Here is an 18,729-nt window from a genome sequence, read left to right as displayed (position 1 = left end):
TAAAAACAAACAAACAAAAATAAAACAGGATCAAGTTTGTAAATGGAAATATTTTTTAAATTGCTCTGAAGTTATGTTCTGGTTGCAATTTTTGTTTCTTATATATTGCAACTAAAGGAGGGTGACTTTAATTCTGAAGTTATGCAAATTTGACTCGTATGGAATCACAATGTTTATGTGATAAACATTGGGGGATGGGATTTAATAGGCTTCATGGTGATCGAGGTTTTTTTTTTCCATCTTCAGAAGGATTTGAAACATGAGAATAATGATGATGATTAGACTAGTTATAATAATAATAATAATAATAATAATAAAAGGAGAACCACTAAAATAAAGTGTGTTTTTGTATGTTTGCAACATCTTTGCATTTGTGTACTTTAGTGTGTACCTGTAGGGAATTGAGGAGGATGAAGATGTAGGCCATGACAATGGAGAAAGGCACAAGGACACCACACAGCCACGTCAATCCAAGAATGGGCAGCAGAACCAAAACCGCTTTAACGGCAGCCCTATGACCATATGACACGTATATTCAGCATACAGTACCCATGCATTAAAAACACACACGCACACACACACACAAATTACTCCATAAACATATTAAAACATGTTTAATTATTCAAATCCTCTTTTGTGGCCATTGGGACTTTTCTAGATTTTCTACTTTTATTGATTTATTTTTATTTTATTTTATTTGTATTTTTTGGGGAGGATATTTTTGAGCAACCTTGTATGACTCGCTGTTCCACACGGTGGCTGTGTGGCTGGGAAGACTCATGGGGTGACAACTTCCCACCTTAAATCTCATTTAATTCTGTTTAGAGTGGAATTAGCTATCCACTCAGGTGACTGCCAGACCACAGCAGCTGTGAATGCGTGTGTTCAAATTGTGACATGCATGGTGGCAAGCCCTAGCTTAGTCATTGGAGGAATTTGTTTGAGTTTCCGAGATGGCTGCCACCCAGGGGTGCCAAATGGTTCAAGGACATCTTTAAATTCTTATAGTGTGCCTACTGTGAGGCCTGGTGGGTTGAGGTTGAGAGAAAAAAAAATACACACTTTGACATAATTTTCACCAATGGAATCATTTACGAGACTTCTGGTCAGAAATCTACTGGATCACATGTGGGAGAGATTCACACACATTAGCCTATACCAGTTTCACCAGAAACGCAGCTGTGATATTTCTGTAGGGCAACGTATAAATACAGTGTACAAAAGTCAGACCAAACAATTGTTACGTGCATAATTACAATGAAAATGTAATATCCAAGCTAATTACTTTCACACATTGCACTGGTTTATGGGATCTGTTTGTTTATTTGAGTTGAAAACAGATTTTTGGATACACTTTGAATGACTAGTCACCATAAGTTTAGGAATATACTGTGTACATATTGTAGAAATAAATAAATACTTAACATGGACTCATTATTTGTTGATGAAATTTGAAAGATGATGCAAAAAATAAATAGAAATACATACTGACTTTAAGAGTTTAGTGAGTCATTTTTAAAAAAAATATTAGTTTTGTGTTTACCAACATGCTTAGTCAAAAATTCATACAACTAAATGCATCCCTGCCCATGCTTCATCATTCAAATTGCAGAAAGCTCACATTATACCTTTTCCCCCCAAAAAACATTCCAAATGGAAAAGACAATCAGGCGACAAACATAACATTTGATAATAGCTCAAGATTATTGGAAAAAGTTCAACTGAAATATGCTATCTAATTGTCAATGTAGAAAAAGTGTGTCTGAAATAATTCAAGTGTCTGATCAAAAGTTAAAGACCGTAAGACGTTCAGGGACACAGGGGTTGAAAGCATGTGAAGTGGCTGAAGACCGATGAATATTTTATGGACAACACTAATATAATCAATTCAAAATGTATTTCTATCCTATTTGATGAATGAGCCTCACTGGTTTACAAATGACAAATCCTTTTCTATGGTGCCTTCGGAAGACAACCGCCTCGGGAGGCCTGCGGCACTGTTGAATCAGCACGAAAAAGAGGACAAATACCGCCTCCTCATGGCCAGTACCTGACTTGCTCGTAGGTTTGTTCCACTGGACTGGCACCCACTGCCAACATCATGGACCTCCTCTTGGCTGTGGAGATAGTGATGACCAACACCCTTGTAAGTACCATGACATTTACCTGTAATAAAAATATCAGAAATGATGATAACACTTATGAGGATTACGAATAAAGATGAGTTGGAAAGATAACAAGAATTAAGAACAAATGAAAATTAGGAAGCCCCATAAATGTATTTTTTTTTCCTGACCATATCACTTATGAGGCCTGCTTTTCAAGCGACTTGACCGAATGCAACTGAACTGGAAAAGTGTAAAAAATAATCATAACACAATTTTTTTTTAAATACTGGCCATACTGCACACTCTCACACAAAGCGACCCTCGATCCCCTTCACAAACCAACTTATTACAACTTAATAACTGCGCTAGCAGGAAACACCTTTGTGAGATCCCACATATACTGGTCCAATTTTGTTTTGTTTTTTGACCGACAAGCTACATGGCGCAATTGTCAAGGTAGAAGCCGATTTCCCCGGCCGCTGTACCTATTTTATAATAATAAAGAGAGAAGAAATGAGCGAGAAATAAAGGAGAGGGTGACTATTAGAGAGGCTCTTGGCTCCATTCATTCACCGCACGCATGTATTTTGATGACAGAGACTCTCCACGCGTTGCTTTAAAACACAATATGTATACACACACACACACATGTATGTATATATATATATATATATATATATATATATATATATATATATATATATACACACACACACACACCGGTATATGTGTATGTGGTGTGTGTATACTTGTGCGTCTGCTATATTGGTGCAGCATGTAGTTAGATCTATCTGAAAGCCCATACATTTTTGTTAAGCTAATATGATACCATGCAGCATTTTGCTTGTTCGAGCGCCCTGCGATGTTGCAAATTTTGAAGTGCAACAAAACTAGAAGCCAAGGGCAAAAACTCCGCACGAGGCGTGACATTTCAATGACACTCTACCATGTCGTTCAGTGCGCGATGGGCCTTAATAATAAAGTTGATGCTTAACCGTTCAAATAATGTATACAAAAATAACCGAAAAAGATCCATCCATCCATCCATCCATCATCTACCGCTTATCCGGGGCCGGGTCGCGGGGGCAACAGCTTTAGCAGGGAAGCCCAGACTTCCCTCTCCCTAGCTACTTCTTCCAGCTCTCCCCGGGGGATTCCGAGGCGTTCCCAAGCCAGCTGGGTGACGTAGTCTCTCCAGCGTGTCCTGGGTCTTCCTCGGGGTCTCCTCCCGGTGGGACATGCCCGGAACACCTCACCAGGGAGGCGCTCAGGAGGCATCCGAATCAGATGCCCAAGCCACCTCATCTGGCTCCTCTCGATGTGGAGGAGAAGCGGCTCGACTCTGAGCCCCTCCCGGATGACCGAGCTCCTCACCTTATCTCTAAGGGAGAGCCCGGACACCCTGCGGAGAAAACTCATTTCGGCCGCTTGTATCCGGGATCTCGTTCTTTCGGTCACGACCCATAGCTCGTGGCCATAGATGAGGGTTGGGACGTAGATCGACCGGTAAATTGAGAGCTTCGCCCTTTGGCTCAGCTCCTTCTTTACCACGACAGACCGATACAACGTCCGCATCACAGCAGACGCTGCACCGATCCGCCTGTCGATCTCTCGCTCCCTCCTGCCCTCACTCGTGAACAAGACCCCAAGATAGTTAAACTCCTCCACTTGGGGTAATATCTCCTCCCCGACCCAGAGGGGGCAATCCACCCTTTTCCGACTGAGGACCATGGTTTCAGATTTGGAGGTGCTGATTTTCATCCCAACCGCTTCACACTCGGCTGCGAAACGCTCCAGTGAGAGTTGTAGAGCCCCGTTTGAAGGAGCCAACAGCACCACATCATCTGCAAAAAGCAGGGATGTAATACTGAGGCCCCCAAAACAGACTCCCTCAACGCTTCGGCTGCGCCTAGAAATTCTGTCCATAAAGGTTATGAACAGAATCGGCGACAAAGGGCAGCCTTGGCGGAGTCCTACCCCCACTGGAAACGGTTCCGACTTACTGCCGGCAATGCGAACCAAACTCTGACATCGGTGGTATAGTGACCGAACAGCCCGTATCAGGGGGTTTGGTACGCCATACCCACGAAGCACCCCCCACAGAACTCCCCGAGGGACACGGTCAAACGCCTTCTCCAAGTCCACAAAACACATGTAGACTGGTTGGGCGAATTCCCACATACCCTCAAGGACCCTGCTAAGGGTGTAGAGCTGGTCCACTGTTCCACGGCCGGGACGAAAACCACACTGCTCCTCCTCAATCTGAGGCTCGACTTCCTGACGGACCCTCCTCTCCAGCACCCCTGAATAGACCTTACCAGGGAGGCTGAGGAGTGTGATCCCTCTGTAGTTGGAACACACCCTCCGGTCCCCCCTTTTAAAAAGAGGGACTACCACCCCGGTCTGCCAATCCAGAGGCACTCTCCCTGTTGACCACGCGATGTTGTAGAGGCGTGTCAACCAGGACAGCCCCACAACATCCAGAGCCTTGAGGAACTCCGGGCGGATCTCATCCACCCCTGGGGCCTTGCCACCGAGGAGCCGAAAAAGATAACTGCAGCAAATAAGAAACAGCAGAAAAATACACACACACACACACACACACACACACACACACACACACACACACACACACACACACACACACACACACACACACACACACACACACACACACACACACACACACACACACACACACACACACGCACACACACACACACACAATAGCACTACTGTACTAATCATAGCAAAAGCACAAGATCAATTTGAATCTTGAGTCTCTTAGTTGCCGGAGAGAATTCGGGCACAGAATAGGTGAATGTTGTATGCACAGTGACATTAGTCATGTCAGCGATTAGCAAAATATTTGCTGCGTGGCTGTAAATCGTGGGATGGCTCGTCCGTAATTTGCTGACCATGATGATGAAGATGACAGGCCCAGCAAAGCCCCAGATGACACCGTTCTGGACACTGAGCCAACAATAGCCCTCCGCCAAGTATTTTTCTGAGGCCGAAGCCAGTGTGATGGTGACTATGAGCACTGGCAGACCTGTATGAAGGATGAAAACAAGTTAGAATCAACATTGTAGAATTAAAGGACCAGTGTACAGAAACAGGAATATAAAAAGTATAGGAAGAAATGTGAGTAAAATGTAAGCTAAAAATGGCACAGTCGAAGAAAATTTTGATGGAAACACAGAATTCTGCAACGACCGAATTGACCTTCATAACGTATCCCAAGGTAAAAATCACTGTACCCCAGCCGATGAGATAATAATACTTCATGTGTCTTTCTTCGCTGAGGTTGACAGCAACCACTTTGCTCCAAAGCAGCAGACCCTCAACCAGCATCCAGCTAAAGGCAGCCATGAAGAAAAGGTGGAGCAATGCCGCCACAAGTGTACATGCAACCTACAAGCACAGCAACCCAGGTCATTTCTGTTTCAGATGCTCTGGTAATGTTCTTCAGAGACACAACAGTAAACATCCAAATTTCCATAAAACCTAAGGCACAACGCTATGCCGGAATTTAATGAATGACTGTATGTATCTGGACAATTGCACATACACACCCAGGACAATTTTTCCTCTTATTATGAAAGTACGGGGACTTCTTTTAATCAGCAATTTCGTGTGATTTAGTTTTTGGAGAATGCCCCCAGTGGAACAAATCAATATAGAATATATAGAATTGGCTTACCTGGCCAGCAAATAAGCAAATACCAGCAATAACTTAAATAAATAACTAAAAAGAACTCTTTTGAAATGTATGCTTTTTTGTACAAAAGTGTAAAATGCTTTTACATACAGTATGTGGATGATCACAGTGATTTGTCCAAAAACCCGTATTAAAATTGACACTTAATGCTCACTCGGGCTATTTTGTATATTTGAAACTATGCCACAAATTTTCAAAACAGCAGCTCACCCTGTTGGTGCCATGGATCAACTGCTGACCACTGACTCAGCATTAAGTGTTGAATGATAACAACATTGGTGGAAGTAGAACCACTTCAAAAACACATTTAAGATATTAGTATTATTCTTCTTATCATCGTTATCAACTACTCTGGTGAGTATGCTGAATCGTGTATATTTTGAGGAAAGTGTCAATTTCCTGTTTAGGTTCAAGTTCAAGTCAACGTTATTGTCAAATGTGCTCTATGTGCAACATACAGCTTGGATAAAATGTCTTTCCTCTCAACAACAGGAGAGAGAGAGAGAGGAGCCGCTGCGGGTGCCTGCGCCGCCATTAATAGAACAGATGAAATGACAAAATAATACAACACAGACAGTCGTGCAATCTCAACTACTTTTTTTCTGCACACACTTTGTTGTTTGAAGCAGTTATTGATGAAAGGGGAGGGAATCAAAGTGTCCATTCACCAGTGGATCAAGACGTCAAACTGAAAGGGGTCATTATAACTGTTTGTCACCAGTTTTAATGTGTGTAATTTATGATTTTGTACTGCACCTTGTTGTGAATGGCCGAGCCACTGCACAGCAGAATCACTTGGGCAAAGATCAATGCAATAAACAAGTTCTTATGGATGGACGTCCGGTCAGATCGAGGTATGCTGGTGAAAAACAAGTGAAAAACCATTTTAATTTTATGAGACTAACATAAAGGACAGTCATTTGAAAGCAACAATTAGAAAAATAATATTGACCATTGTAGTAAAGTATAGATCAGGGGTGCCCATTACGTGGATCCTGATCTACCGGTAGATCCAAGACAGGTCCCAAGTAGATCCGAGGAGTGTCGTGGAGAAAAACAAACAACCATTTGTGTGTTTTTGTACATGTTAGTGATATATTTTTTGTGTTAACGTACGCAGCACCCTAATCATCCTATCAGTCCCATTTTCACCAAAAAAGATTTAAAAAATAAAATAAAGAAGGTAAATCTTGAATTTACGGTGGCGCGGGATTACATCACCGGAAGTTGTTAGCACTCAGCAGTCTGCAATTGCAGCTTGTGATCAGAGCTGTTGTGCTCTATCTTTTAACGTCATTATTCTCATTCAGAGTTTGCTTCGTGTACAATTCAGAGGGCACGGGCAAAGAATAGGAACCTAGGAGGGCTCAGGGAAGCACTTTAAAACGGTACGTGTGAGCCATGATAGTTAACAGGCTACAAAAGTGCATCGCATGCCTCAGTCTCAGGCTGTTTCTCATCATGGCGTGTGTGTGTGCGTGTGCGTGTGTGTGTGTGTGCATGTGTGCGTGCGTGCGTGCCTGTGTGTGTGTGTGCCGGTAAGGGTAGATCCCGGGAGGTTAGTTGATCGAAAAGCAGATCTTCGGTCCAAAAGGTTTGGGCACCGCTGGTATAGATGATTAAAAAAAATACACTCCAATGCTTTTATGCACAATGCAAGGTTGCTCTCAGTACACGGTAAATAAATTGCGAGAGCAGCTCCTTCATGGCCTAATAGGATCCCCTCTGTGGCCCTTCTGCTAATTAACAGCTGCAAAACGCTATCATAAACCTTTGGAGTGATCTCATGTGTCGACAACTGTAATGAGAAGATTAGCACGAGTCAATATTCAGAGCTATCCCAGCTATCCCGATGAAAAACTGCTCCTTTTCTTTAGTGAATTGGTGTGACATCAAATGCCATGCAGACAACAGATGAATGTTGCTTTCTTGTACTGTTAAGAATACAAATCATCTGAATAATAAATACTCAAAGAATGAAAAAAAACATTTTGGAATTTTTTGTTGGGAGAGGAGCTGATGCACCATACCAGGTAGTACACCTAATTCGTGGTCTAGTTTGTGAGTGAAAGGATCGTATGTGAGTGAGCTAGATAAAAATTGACCCAGGATAAATGTACAGTATTTTTTGCACTGTGTATTGCTAATTTAATAAATCCCTGTCACTGAACATAATTATTTGAGAATAACAGTCACTCGAATATTATACATCTCCCTCATATTACCGTCAAAAGCATTTGCTTCTCTGCAATTAAGTTTTATACTGTCCCCCGATTTGCTGGTATCTATTATCATCTGGCTGCACTTGAGAGAGTGCAAAAAATAAATAAATAAAAAGCACACCTACAAATGATGTCAAATTAATATAGAAATGTACACACATCAATGTATATATAGTTAATTTACTGGGGATTCAAGTGCACCATTTAAATATTTGTTTCAACTTGAATTGCTTTCTTACGCCACATTTGATAAGCGTGTGAGAGAAAAAAAGAGCGTGTGCGAGGTCTATTTGAGCGAGGCCGTTGAAAGAAGATGAATAAAGATGCAGCTGAACACTGTGCTGCTGTTTCGGTTCATTTTAGCAAGGAAGACAGCAGAAAAATACATCACAACAAAACATAACTGTAACCCGCCATATTCCATCCTCCAAAGATAGGTGATAACAACTTTTAAAGGTTACACTTTATTAATCGGTGCATGCTTCCATAATTCGTCTGCAAAACGGGAATCCGTCAGTGACGGTACTGACCCAGTAAATGCGGATTTCGTCAGTGCTTAGTCCGTAATTTTTTTTCTAAGTTTCCCGTCATTCATCAGATGAACAGGCATCCTGCAGTTATATTCAAGATTATTTGTCTTGATATTAAACTCATAACGGACCATTATTCAAGGAGGAGAAGGGAACAGGCTAAGCCCGCAAACAGCTAAAATCCGCATGTAATCGAAGCATATGGAAATGTATGGAGGGGTGAAAGAAAAAAATAACCAAAAATATTCTTTAAAAAAAAAAGATAAATATTGTATTCTATGTTTTTGCCACTAAAAAAACGGGAGGGGAAAAAAACATTTATAAATGGAAAAATTTGGTGAATATGCAAATCTACAGGTGCCGAAAAGCGAGTAGGCGTGGGCTGTGATGGGCATGTATGGTACTTTGCCGCCCATGAGTGGTGTGTTACTTCTCAACTCTTGAACACATCACTTATTTTTGCATTTGGGAACAGGAGAGAGACAATGGACTTGGAAGCAAACGAAACGTCTGTGTGCTCTTTATTCCAGCTTCAGCTACAACCATAAAAACGTATAATGCCTCCCTTTCATTTCTGACAATTTTTTGTGTTATTTTCAAAAATTATGGAACCATTTATTTGACACTCCATTTTTCACTCAGATGGTACATTGAAACAAATTAAATGATCTGCTCTTTCTTTAAAAAGAAAATAAATAAAAGGAAATGCCGCTCAGTGGTGCTGTTGCTCCTTTGCGTCAACAAGTGGCTGTGACCACATGATATGGCAAGTCAGACTACACGGACAATGTATTGAAACCCACAAGGGTTTTGTATGGAAAAAGTGTGTGGAGAGAACCACATTAAAAACACCTCTAGAGTGAACTAGAGATTGTGTGCCAGGCCCTCTCTTAGGTTCAGCATCATTGATCTCTGACTTCACAAATGTGCTTCATGAAATTCCCATCAAAGCACGCCAACATTTTGTAAATAGTATTCCCAGAACAGTGAAATTTATTGCTGAAAAGTGGCACTGACTCCATATTTTCCGCTGGTCGTGTCAGTATATAAGCAGGGGTTCTGAAAAAAAAATCTTTAAATAAAACAATTTCAGTGGGGTATGAAATCCAATGGTGATCAGCTCAAAACCGCACCGGTTATGTTTTCCATTGTTTCATTTCATTGTGTTCCCACATTTTGGCCCTGAAGTAGTTCAGTCCTGAAATTTTCAAGTGAAGGGGTCATCTTAAAGTGGGTCATAATATAGGTCTGTAAAAGCCATTTGTACTTTGGATCATATATTCGCAGACAGTAGTGGTGTGCTTGAAATTAAAAACTTAAAAATATTCGCTTTTACATACATCCTGTTCCACTGCAGCACCTTTGCTGAGCATTAACCTCAAATCCATATGATTTTGTGGGTGAGGAGGACAGTATGATCAGGTACTCACTCCAACACGGTGAATAGCATCAACGTCACCACCAGAGCACACAAAGATGCTCCCGAACCGATGAAAGTCAGCTTGGTCAAAATAAGCTCTTCCTCAGGACTCCACTGGGATGAAGGATAAAACGTGGGTGTGTAAGAGAAAAAAGGAGAATATTGTTGGTAAAAGTCATGCTTCACTTCACAAATGCTGAATAACAAAACCCTGTAGACTTTAAAGTAGACTTTAACTTTGTGTGAGGATATTAAACACTGTCCAGTACATGCTGAAGGAGTCACCTTTGGTTTTAAGTAATTCATCAATACTGCAAAGTTTGTGGTGTGGTTGCATACACAGGAAGTAACACCAGAGCCAGCAAAGATCACACTGCAGCCATCACTGGACCAGCCACTGGTATGATTTTTCCTACGCAACAACGCAAAGAAATACCACGAACACAAACTCAGTGATTAGCACAGACGTGTTCATCGTTTTGCTGATGAAACTTACATCAAGCTGAAATTCCAAAAGGCACAGACGGGAGAAAATCTCTGGGCATACTCCATCTAGAAGCAGAAACACATTCACCATTACATTTTGAATATTATATCGCTGATAGAAATACAATTAATTTACTTGCAATGTAATCTCTACAAGCTACAAAGTAATTGCAGTTTTATGGCAGCTTTATTTTGCTCATTCAGCAGTGTTGGAAGCATTAAAGTGGACTCAAGGTGACATCATAACTTCTTTTGAAATCTTAAAAGGTCAAGTATGCAAGTCAGTTGTGAGTAGGGATGAGCATTTGAGTAAAATTAATCGATCGACTGTGGGGAAGGTGAAGATCACTTAAATAATCCATCCATCCATTTTCCGAACCGCTTTATCTTCACAAGGGCCACGGGGGGTGCTGGAGCCTATCTTAGCCATCTTCGGGCAGTAGGCGGGGGACACCCTGAACCGGTTGCCAGCCAATCGCAGGGCACACAGAGACGAACAACCATACACGCTAACACTCACATCTAGAGACAATTTTGAGTGTTCAATCAGCCTGCCATGCACATTTTTGGAATGTGGGAGGAAACCCACGGAGGCACGGGGAGAACATGCAAACTCAAGACCTCTGCACTATGAGGTTGTAGCGCTAACCACTGGACGACCGGGCCACCCACTTAAATAATATTATTTATTTATATATTCAATAATATTATTATTTATACCAGGATGGGACATTCCATCTCTGAATGTTACAAACGCCTGTTTCCACACCACTGTTGTACAAAGTAGAGCAATGTTGCCTGGTTAAGATTTTCATGGGTGTAGTTCAACTTGCCATCGCCAAGATTACATCACTGTATAAACTAGTTGCAGCCAAGTAGCGCACTCCATTTTGCCTGAATTGCAAGATCACAAGATTACAGAGTATGAGCCCTGGCCCTCTCGGTTGTGCATGTTCTACGCACATAAATAATGTTGAGCAATACTGTTTGACTGACCAAGAATTGGTAGAGAAGCTACACACATGTGCACACACCAAAATGCATTTAAAGCATTGAAAAAAAACCACACTGAACACAAGAATTGTTTATAAATAAAATTAAAATAAAAAGTATTATTATTATTATCAAACATTACCACATGTGATGAGGAAAGAGTGTACTTGACAGCAACTGGGATTGTCTGGGCTTTTGAAGCATCACGAAGCGTGGCTGATATAACAGCAGATGCCAGGTGACCTGAGAGAATTCTGAAGAGGGAGACACCTTCAGTTAATGTTAGTTTTGTTTGGTCAAGCGAATAAAACAGAGGCACGTTAAGCATTCCCGAAAAAAATATTTCACATTGCCCTCTCAAAGTAGTGGAACAATGTTGCGAATTCATTACTTTTGCTGTACACTGAGTTAATTTCAGTTTTATATCAAGAGAGAGACAGTTTATACACTACTCGCCTTTCCCAGTTGACTGTTTTTGGGGACATGGCACAAAATCAGAGAAGCAAGTGAAACCTCTTTCAAGAATGAGGATTGGACTTGTGGTCAGTCAACCAAGGACATGTATACCGGTAATTTAAATCAGGAGTACCCTACCAGTCGATCACAGTCGAGCGGTAGTCCGTGGACTGGTCCCATGTCGACCGCGAGGCGTGTAGGGGGAAATGAAAAAATGATATTCTGTATACTGTAGAGATATTTTTTCTGTGCACTGCACCTAAGCATCCTATCAGTTGCATGTTCACGAAAAGTGCAAGGAGCAGAATTGTCATGTTTCTGCACTTAACACTGAACAAAGGTGTGCCCCTGCATCCCTGTGTCAGGTCTCCCACTAAGGTAGCCAGTGATTTCCCTGTCACACACTCAGTCGTAACTTGCATCTCGTTTATTTTTCTGTTCTGTTCATGCTCGGGTCTGTTATGGCTATTGATCATCATAACATGTGTGTGTACTTGCGTATGCACACAAGGGTGTGTATATCCATGCATGTGCGATCATGGGTCGATCACGGCAGGTTTGTTGCTTGAAAAGTAGATCTTCGGTCAAAAGAGGTTGGGCACCGTTGCTGTATTACAGTACGTTAGCCTAACGGAGTGGAGAAGATTTTGGAATAAGGGAGGAAGCTAGAGACTGAAGCTCTTTAAAAGGACGAGGACGGACGGGGACGGAGGAGAATTATTTTATTAATCAGGGCGGACGGACGATGACGGAAGGGTAACCAGGTTGCGAACGGAGGACGGACTTGCAAAATATCTCTGGGGAAGACCCTGGAAAGTCCACACAAACCTCCACCTGGATCTCTGTGAGGCAGATGTGCTAACAGCAGAACTCCCACTAAATCATAAAATATATGAAACGGCTCTTCTTTTCAACAGGAAGACAAATAAAAAGAAGGGAACACAGCATACAGTATTTTTCCAGTTCTAAAATTGTTTATACTAGTTCCGAATCATCTATAGAATAGACTTTAAAGTCTGTTACTAGTCCATAAATCACTGAATGGTTGTGATCCTGAATATATTAAAGAAATGCTCGTGGATTATAAACCCAATAGGGCTCAGACGTCTGCAGACTCTGGTCAAATAATGAAGTTCAAAGCATACATGGTGAAGCAGTGTTTAGCTGCCAACAGAAGTTTTTAAGTCCGAGATAAAAACTATTTTATTTATTTCTTTATTTATTTTAAATTTCTTCGTGATTTTGACCGAGCTCTTACAGCATTTTTTAATTGTTTTTTTTTCTTTTACTGTACAGTAATTTAGTAAAGTGTCTTTTATTTCTGTATTCTATTTTGTAATGTCTTCATTTTTTTGTGTGTGTTTTTAAATGGTTGTAAATGTTTCACTTAGTAAAGTGTCTTTTATTTCTGTATTCTATTTTGTAATGTCTTCATTTTTTTGTGTGTGTTTTTAAATGGTTGTAAATGTTTCACTTTTAATCACATAAAGCTTATGAAGTTATTGGGTACTATCGTATTCTATACAGGATCAGGGCATTCTTTTGGCAGGGGTTCAGGAGTAAGTTGAGTCAATTGTTAAGCTGTAAAATTTCTCGAACACGATCATCAAGAGCATTTTAGAGTACAGAATCATGAAATATCTAACCTCTTCGTGTTCTCATGCTGACTCAGAAAAGGCTGTGCTGCACCAGATATAATCTCGTTCAAATGGCTGTAATGAGTGTGAATAAACATCACATCCGTGTGACCTAAAAACAGAAAAGAAGTGCAAGTCAAAATAATGTGTAACAAATCTAAAAGCAGTGTGATTTTGTATTTTTGTTACCAAGTTTCTGAATTCTCTGTAACTCAGAGTCTGGGATGAGCAGCTCATCCTTATCGTTTCCACTCACTGTGCTGGAGCTGATGTCAGATGGTTTAAATGATTGACAGCAGCTTGTTTCAGTTAGCTTGTGGCTCCTGATGAATACATCTATTGGCAAAGACAGCAGGAGCAACACAGCAAAGAAAAACAGACTAAAATGAGCACATTCAATGTAAAACAAAAATCTGAATGATGCATGCCATTATATAAGTAGACCGGGAAAAATGATCCTCCAGAGAAAATAAAAAAATAATAATAAAGTATGTGCTAGTTAAAGTAAGAGTATCAAATATATCACAGTATTTTATTCCGTGTGTTAAAATGATTAAGTACTTATGTTCTTGGTCGAAAGAAAGAAGCTCTTCCCCTCAGCAGAGAGCACATCTGCCAGAGTTTCGGTAAGATTGTCAATGGTACTGATGATAGTAAATGGCCCCGTGTTGATCTGTTGAAGAAAATCAGATGTTTAAAAAAAAACATTTAAATTATAAATCATGTCAGGAATTATGGCCAGTTAAACAAAATTCAATGGACTTGACAATAGAGCTTAGTAATCAATCAAAATCAATGTTGCCAAGCTGTAGACTGGTACAACTAGGAATGTCTCAACTAACATATTTGATGGTAGCTAATTGCAGGTTTATCAAAACTGTACAACTGTTCAGTTTTTCATCGTTATCAAAAGGATGTTTTGATCAATCCTCACCCCGTCATCTGTTAAACCAATCCACTGTTGAGCCACATGAGGCTCCAACATCTCACTCGACATTTTTACATAATCTGTAGCAATGGACGTCATGGCCTCTGCGGCATGAGCGCTGGCTGCACGGCTACTCGCCAGTACAGACCAGCCCATCTCCATTCTTAGAGACAGAAAGTGGATATCATTGGGTGTGAGGACATTTGGACCATCAGCCTTCAGAGTGTCCAGGACAGCCCGGGCCAGCTGATGTAGGGAATTTCTCTCTCTGTCCCAGGCGGCAATGGCATTCTGCTCCTTTATTGTGGCAAAGAGACAACGACAAATATGTTAAATACATATGAATCCATTAATTTGAGATATTATCCAGTGTCATATTCTTACAATAGTTTTGCACTACAACATTTTTGTATTAAAACTTAAGATTTACAATAAGAATAAAAGACATAAAGACAAGTTCAACTCACGGGTGTGGTTAAAGGATACTGGCTCAATATGCTGAAGAATGGTGTCTTTGGGGAATGGGAAACATCTTGAACTTCTACAACTAACAAATGGGAATTGAATTAATATAAACATGCTTGAAAAAAGACAATGATTATACTGAAAAGATAAGAATAAAAATACATTGGTTTTCAAAGTGTAATGCACGTCTCCCAGGGAGTCAAGAAAAAAAAAGACTCTTGGTATGCTCACTTCAATTCAAACAGTGGGCCTTATTTTTGTGCCAAGCACAAGTGTCGTGCAAAAAAAGGTTTCTTTATTGTCTTTTTTTGTTATTTTGGAAGACGGCCACAGGTAGAAAGACTCGTCTGCAGAGCTCAAGATCTGTCTGCCTGCGCCTCGATCAAATCCACCGAAATCACACATTACCAGCGCCACAATTTACACATTATTATTTTTTGGGTGGTCTAAGCTCTAGTCTATTTTCTGTCATTAAATTGTCATGTGTGCCGGCGAGTGTGCCAGTGAGGCGCAACGCGGTCTGCCAAATTCGCAAACACCGTCCACTTAGACTTGCCCCGGCACAAAAATGAAGATGCGCTGGTGTTTATGTCGAGCACTCATGCGCCTGTTTATGAAAATAGGGCCCTGTATGTTAAAACAAGTGATTTACTCCTTTTGGTGAGAGAGGAAGGAAAGACACAGTGTCGGGCAAGCGGAAACAGAAAATCTATTTTTAACACACGCTGATCCTAAACTATTGACATACATACACAAAAAAAAAGGTTCATCTAAAACTGTGTATCTCGCATGAAAATGACATCACATCATCATCATCACAATCCACACTGTCAAACGCACCTTTCTTATACTGACAGACAGCTCCTCTGAAAGAGTCACAATTGTCGTGGCTCAATGTCCCTGTGGCAGGGTCAAGAATGTCACACTCTTCATACGGCTGAGGGCTGTGGACAAACCTGAGGGAAAATGTCTGATTCTCCAAGGACTCTCCATCCAATATAGAGCCCAAAATGAAAGATATGTTACCTAGATGAAGAAAAGAGGAGTTGTTAATAATGATCTCGGAAATAAACTGAATTAGGACCACATGCAGTATGATCCATCGTTCAACTTTGGCCAGCACGTGTTCTGAAACATTTCCAAATTACGAGGTAGCCTACGTTATTCTATCGTCTACCCGTGTCCTACAGCTGAAACAACAGCAAAATTATTTCTGTTCAGCAAGTCTGACTTCTTAGCAGATAGACACATTTTTATTTTGCTACAATTATGTCAGTTAGGGATCAGGTTGAGAGGATGACATGTCATTTGCAAGTTAAATTATCAAGATTTCACAAGATAAAAACTATTTCAAATTCCAAAAGACATACGGGAATGAAACCTAAGAAGTGAAACAATAATAAATTATTTCATGAGTCAAAGCCTGTTGCTGTGAGTTGCAACTATCTTGGACATTTACATTTAATTCATTCATTTTTTTTCTGTCATTTTCATAACCGCTTATCCTCACTACGGTCACGGGGGGTGCTGGAGCCTATCCCGTCTTCGGGCAGTAGGCGGTGGACACCATGAACCAGTTGCCAGCTAATCGCAGGGCACACAGAGACGAACAACCATGCGCGCTCACACTCACACCGAGGGACAATTTAGAGTGTTCAATCAGCCTGCCATGCATGTTTTTGGAATGTGGGAGGAAACCGGAGTACCCGGAGAAAACCCACGCATGCCTGGGGAGAACATGCAAACTCAAAACAGCGAGGCCGGAGCTGGAATTGAACCCGGTACCTCTGCACTGTGAAGCCGACGTGCTAACCACTGGATTCCCAGGCCGCCACATTTAATTCAGAAGTTGCAAATAAGCATTGCTGAATAAAGCAGACATGCGTTGACAGTGACTGTGCTAATCGGTGTTGCATAGGAGAATTTCAGATGAAAGAGAAAATGTTGGTCTCTTCTCACAAGCTTCGTGTCATCTTGGTAGAGATTTTACAAGGGTTTGGAATGTGACTGGGAAAATACACATGTCCATTCATCCAGAAGAAAACATTCGTTACATCTATGGTGATGATGATGAACCTACAAGAGGGCCTCCCGGTTCTCGCTTCTCCAAAAGCTTTTCAATAGGGTGGAGCTCAGGCCCCACAGTTTCTTCCAAATCAAATTCGTGGAATTCATAATTGTATGGAATTTTGCTTTGGACACATACAACCCATGACTTATTCATCAATAGATTTTGAGGAGTATTCATCTATTTGTTTTGTAAAGACGAGGGTGCGCATACTTCCTTAAAGTTTTAAGTTAAAGGAAACACGCGGTTTTAGTTATACCTGCGCTCTGGTAACTGTGGGGGCTGGGGGGGGGGGGTAATAATGAGATTGCAAACATTGCCGAAACAGTTTGTTCCTGAGCAGCGAGTTGTTCAATGATTATAAATGTAATGTTTTTGCTGCACATTCATCCTAGTAGGAGGAGAATTTTGGACTCTCAATACTCTTATGGGACTATGAAGTCAGAATGGGACAGAGTTTGTTTCTATGGGTGGATTACATGTGACGTGAGTCAGAAAACATTTACAAGAACTGTAAAGAGCTTCATTTGGGGAGAGCAGGGGAAACAGGCGAAAGAGAGATTCCGTCAGACCACAAACCCATTAAACATTAACAATGAGCATGTGTGCTTTTACGAACATATTGAAGTTGCCAAAAGCGAGGAAAACTCTCCTTTCAAATGTTTTGCTTTGTTAATACTGCAAGTAGTTTAAGAAAACTTGCTTATTCAATTGCATTCTCTTACAGTATAAGACGTGTACAATCTGCAGCACTAAATACTATGACTGCATTACAATTCAATCGCTTTTTTTCATTACTTCACAACTGGCAACGAAACATGATTTGGCAGCACTTTGGAGCAACTGTGTACAAAACTATTTTGATCTGATTTCCTTAGATTACAAAATGTACACACCAAGCAGTCAAACTGCTTATTAGACATTGCCTTAACGCTAATTAAGTTTTGAAAGTTTCAACATATGCTTCTCTTTCTTATGTTTACATGTCATTTTCCACATTCTTTTATGCATTTGTATTTTTTTTTTCAGCGCTTTTGTTCGTTTGAGGTCCATTAGCTATTGTGCTTGAGCTCTGTCTACTGCTATGACTGCATTTGCTCTCTGTGTGAAGGGGGAGTTGTTGGGGTGGGGGGATTGCATTTTGTTTTTCAATTTTTAGATTGAGATTTTGTTGTGTGTGTGTGTGTGTGTGTGTGTGTGTGTGTGTGTGTGTGTGTGTGTATGTGTGTGTGTGTGTCCGTCCCCCAATATTTATCTCATCTTGCTTGCATTACCAAATGGGTGGATTTTCCTCAGAAATGCATCTCAGATTTTTGGCCCATGTGAAAGTCAGGATGTGTGCAGGCCAACAAAGTCTCTCTACGTGATTTTTCCTGCACAGCAACCATACCCAACCCTAATACCAATACTGCTAAGATGCAGTGCCAAACCATATGCATGCGGTTGTTTCGTGTCTGTTCTTGATGAGCTCTTCTTTAATTGAATGTTGTAGCCCTTCATTATTTTTTTCTATTCTGACAATGATGAAAGCCGGCCAATTTACCGTTACATGGACTGTTGCTCCACAGCTTTGTAAGGGAGGACTCTATTTCCGCAGATGCCCATCCCCACTTGAAAATCAGCCCAGATGTATTTGGTGGACACAACTTTTCCATAAAAAGTTTCACTTCTTTTCAGTACCCGATTCCATATGTG

The 18,729-nt window shown here is 40.9% G+C and overlaps 1 protein-coding gene across 1 annotated transcript in view; it reads right to left on the bottom strand.

Moving 5' to 3' along the window:
- LOC127606304 (adhesion G-protein coupled receptor D2) overlaps nt 1-18,729 on the bottom strand; it is an 81,828-nt gene that overhangs the window by 60,589 nt on the left and 2,510 nt on the right. Inside the window, exons 5-19 of the mRNA XM_052074527.1 lie at nt 15,807-15,992; nt 14,969-15,048; nt 14,508-14,798; nt 14,135-14,246; nt 13,763-13,909; nt 13,583-13,685; nt 11,623-11,734; nt 10,498-10,553; nt 10,287-10,413; nt 10,012-10,115; nt 6,586-6,688; nt 5,369-5,522; nt 5,027-5,160; nt 2,051-2,166; nt 392-512 (exon numbers count right to left, since the gene is read on the bottom strand). Of these exons, the coding sequence (XP_051930487.1) occupies nt 392-512; nt 2,051-2,166; nt 5,027-5,160; nt 5,369-5,522; nt 6,586-6,688; nt 10,012-10,115; nt 10,287-10,413; nt 10,498-10,553; nt 11,623-11,734; nt 13,583-13,685; nt 13,763-13,909; nt 14,135-14,246; nt 14,508-14,798; nt 14,969-15,048; nt 15,807-15,992 (1,946 nt within the window). The remainder of the gene's footprint in view (nt 1-391; nt 513-2,050; nt 2,167-5,026; nt 5,161-5,368; nt 5,523-6,585; nt 6,689-10,011; nt 10,116-10,286; nt 10,414-10,497; nt 10,554-11,622; nt 11,735-13,582; nt 13,686-13,762; nt 13,910-14,134; nt 14,247-14,507; nt 14,799-14,968; nt 15,049-15,806; nt 15,993-18,729) is intronic.

The sequence above is a fragment of the Hippocampus zosterae genome, chromosome 8 (genome assembly GCF_025434085.1).
Source record: "Hippocampus zosterae strain Florida chromosome 8, ASM2543408v3, whole genome shotgun sequence".
Classification (NCBI taxonomy): Eukaryota; Metazoa; Chordata; class Actinopteri; order Syngnathiformes; family Syngnathidae; genus Hippocampus; species Hippocampus zosterae.
This window is presented reverse-complemented; position numbering and strand designations above follow the sequence as displayed.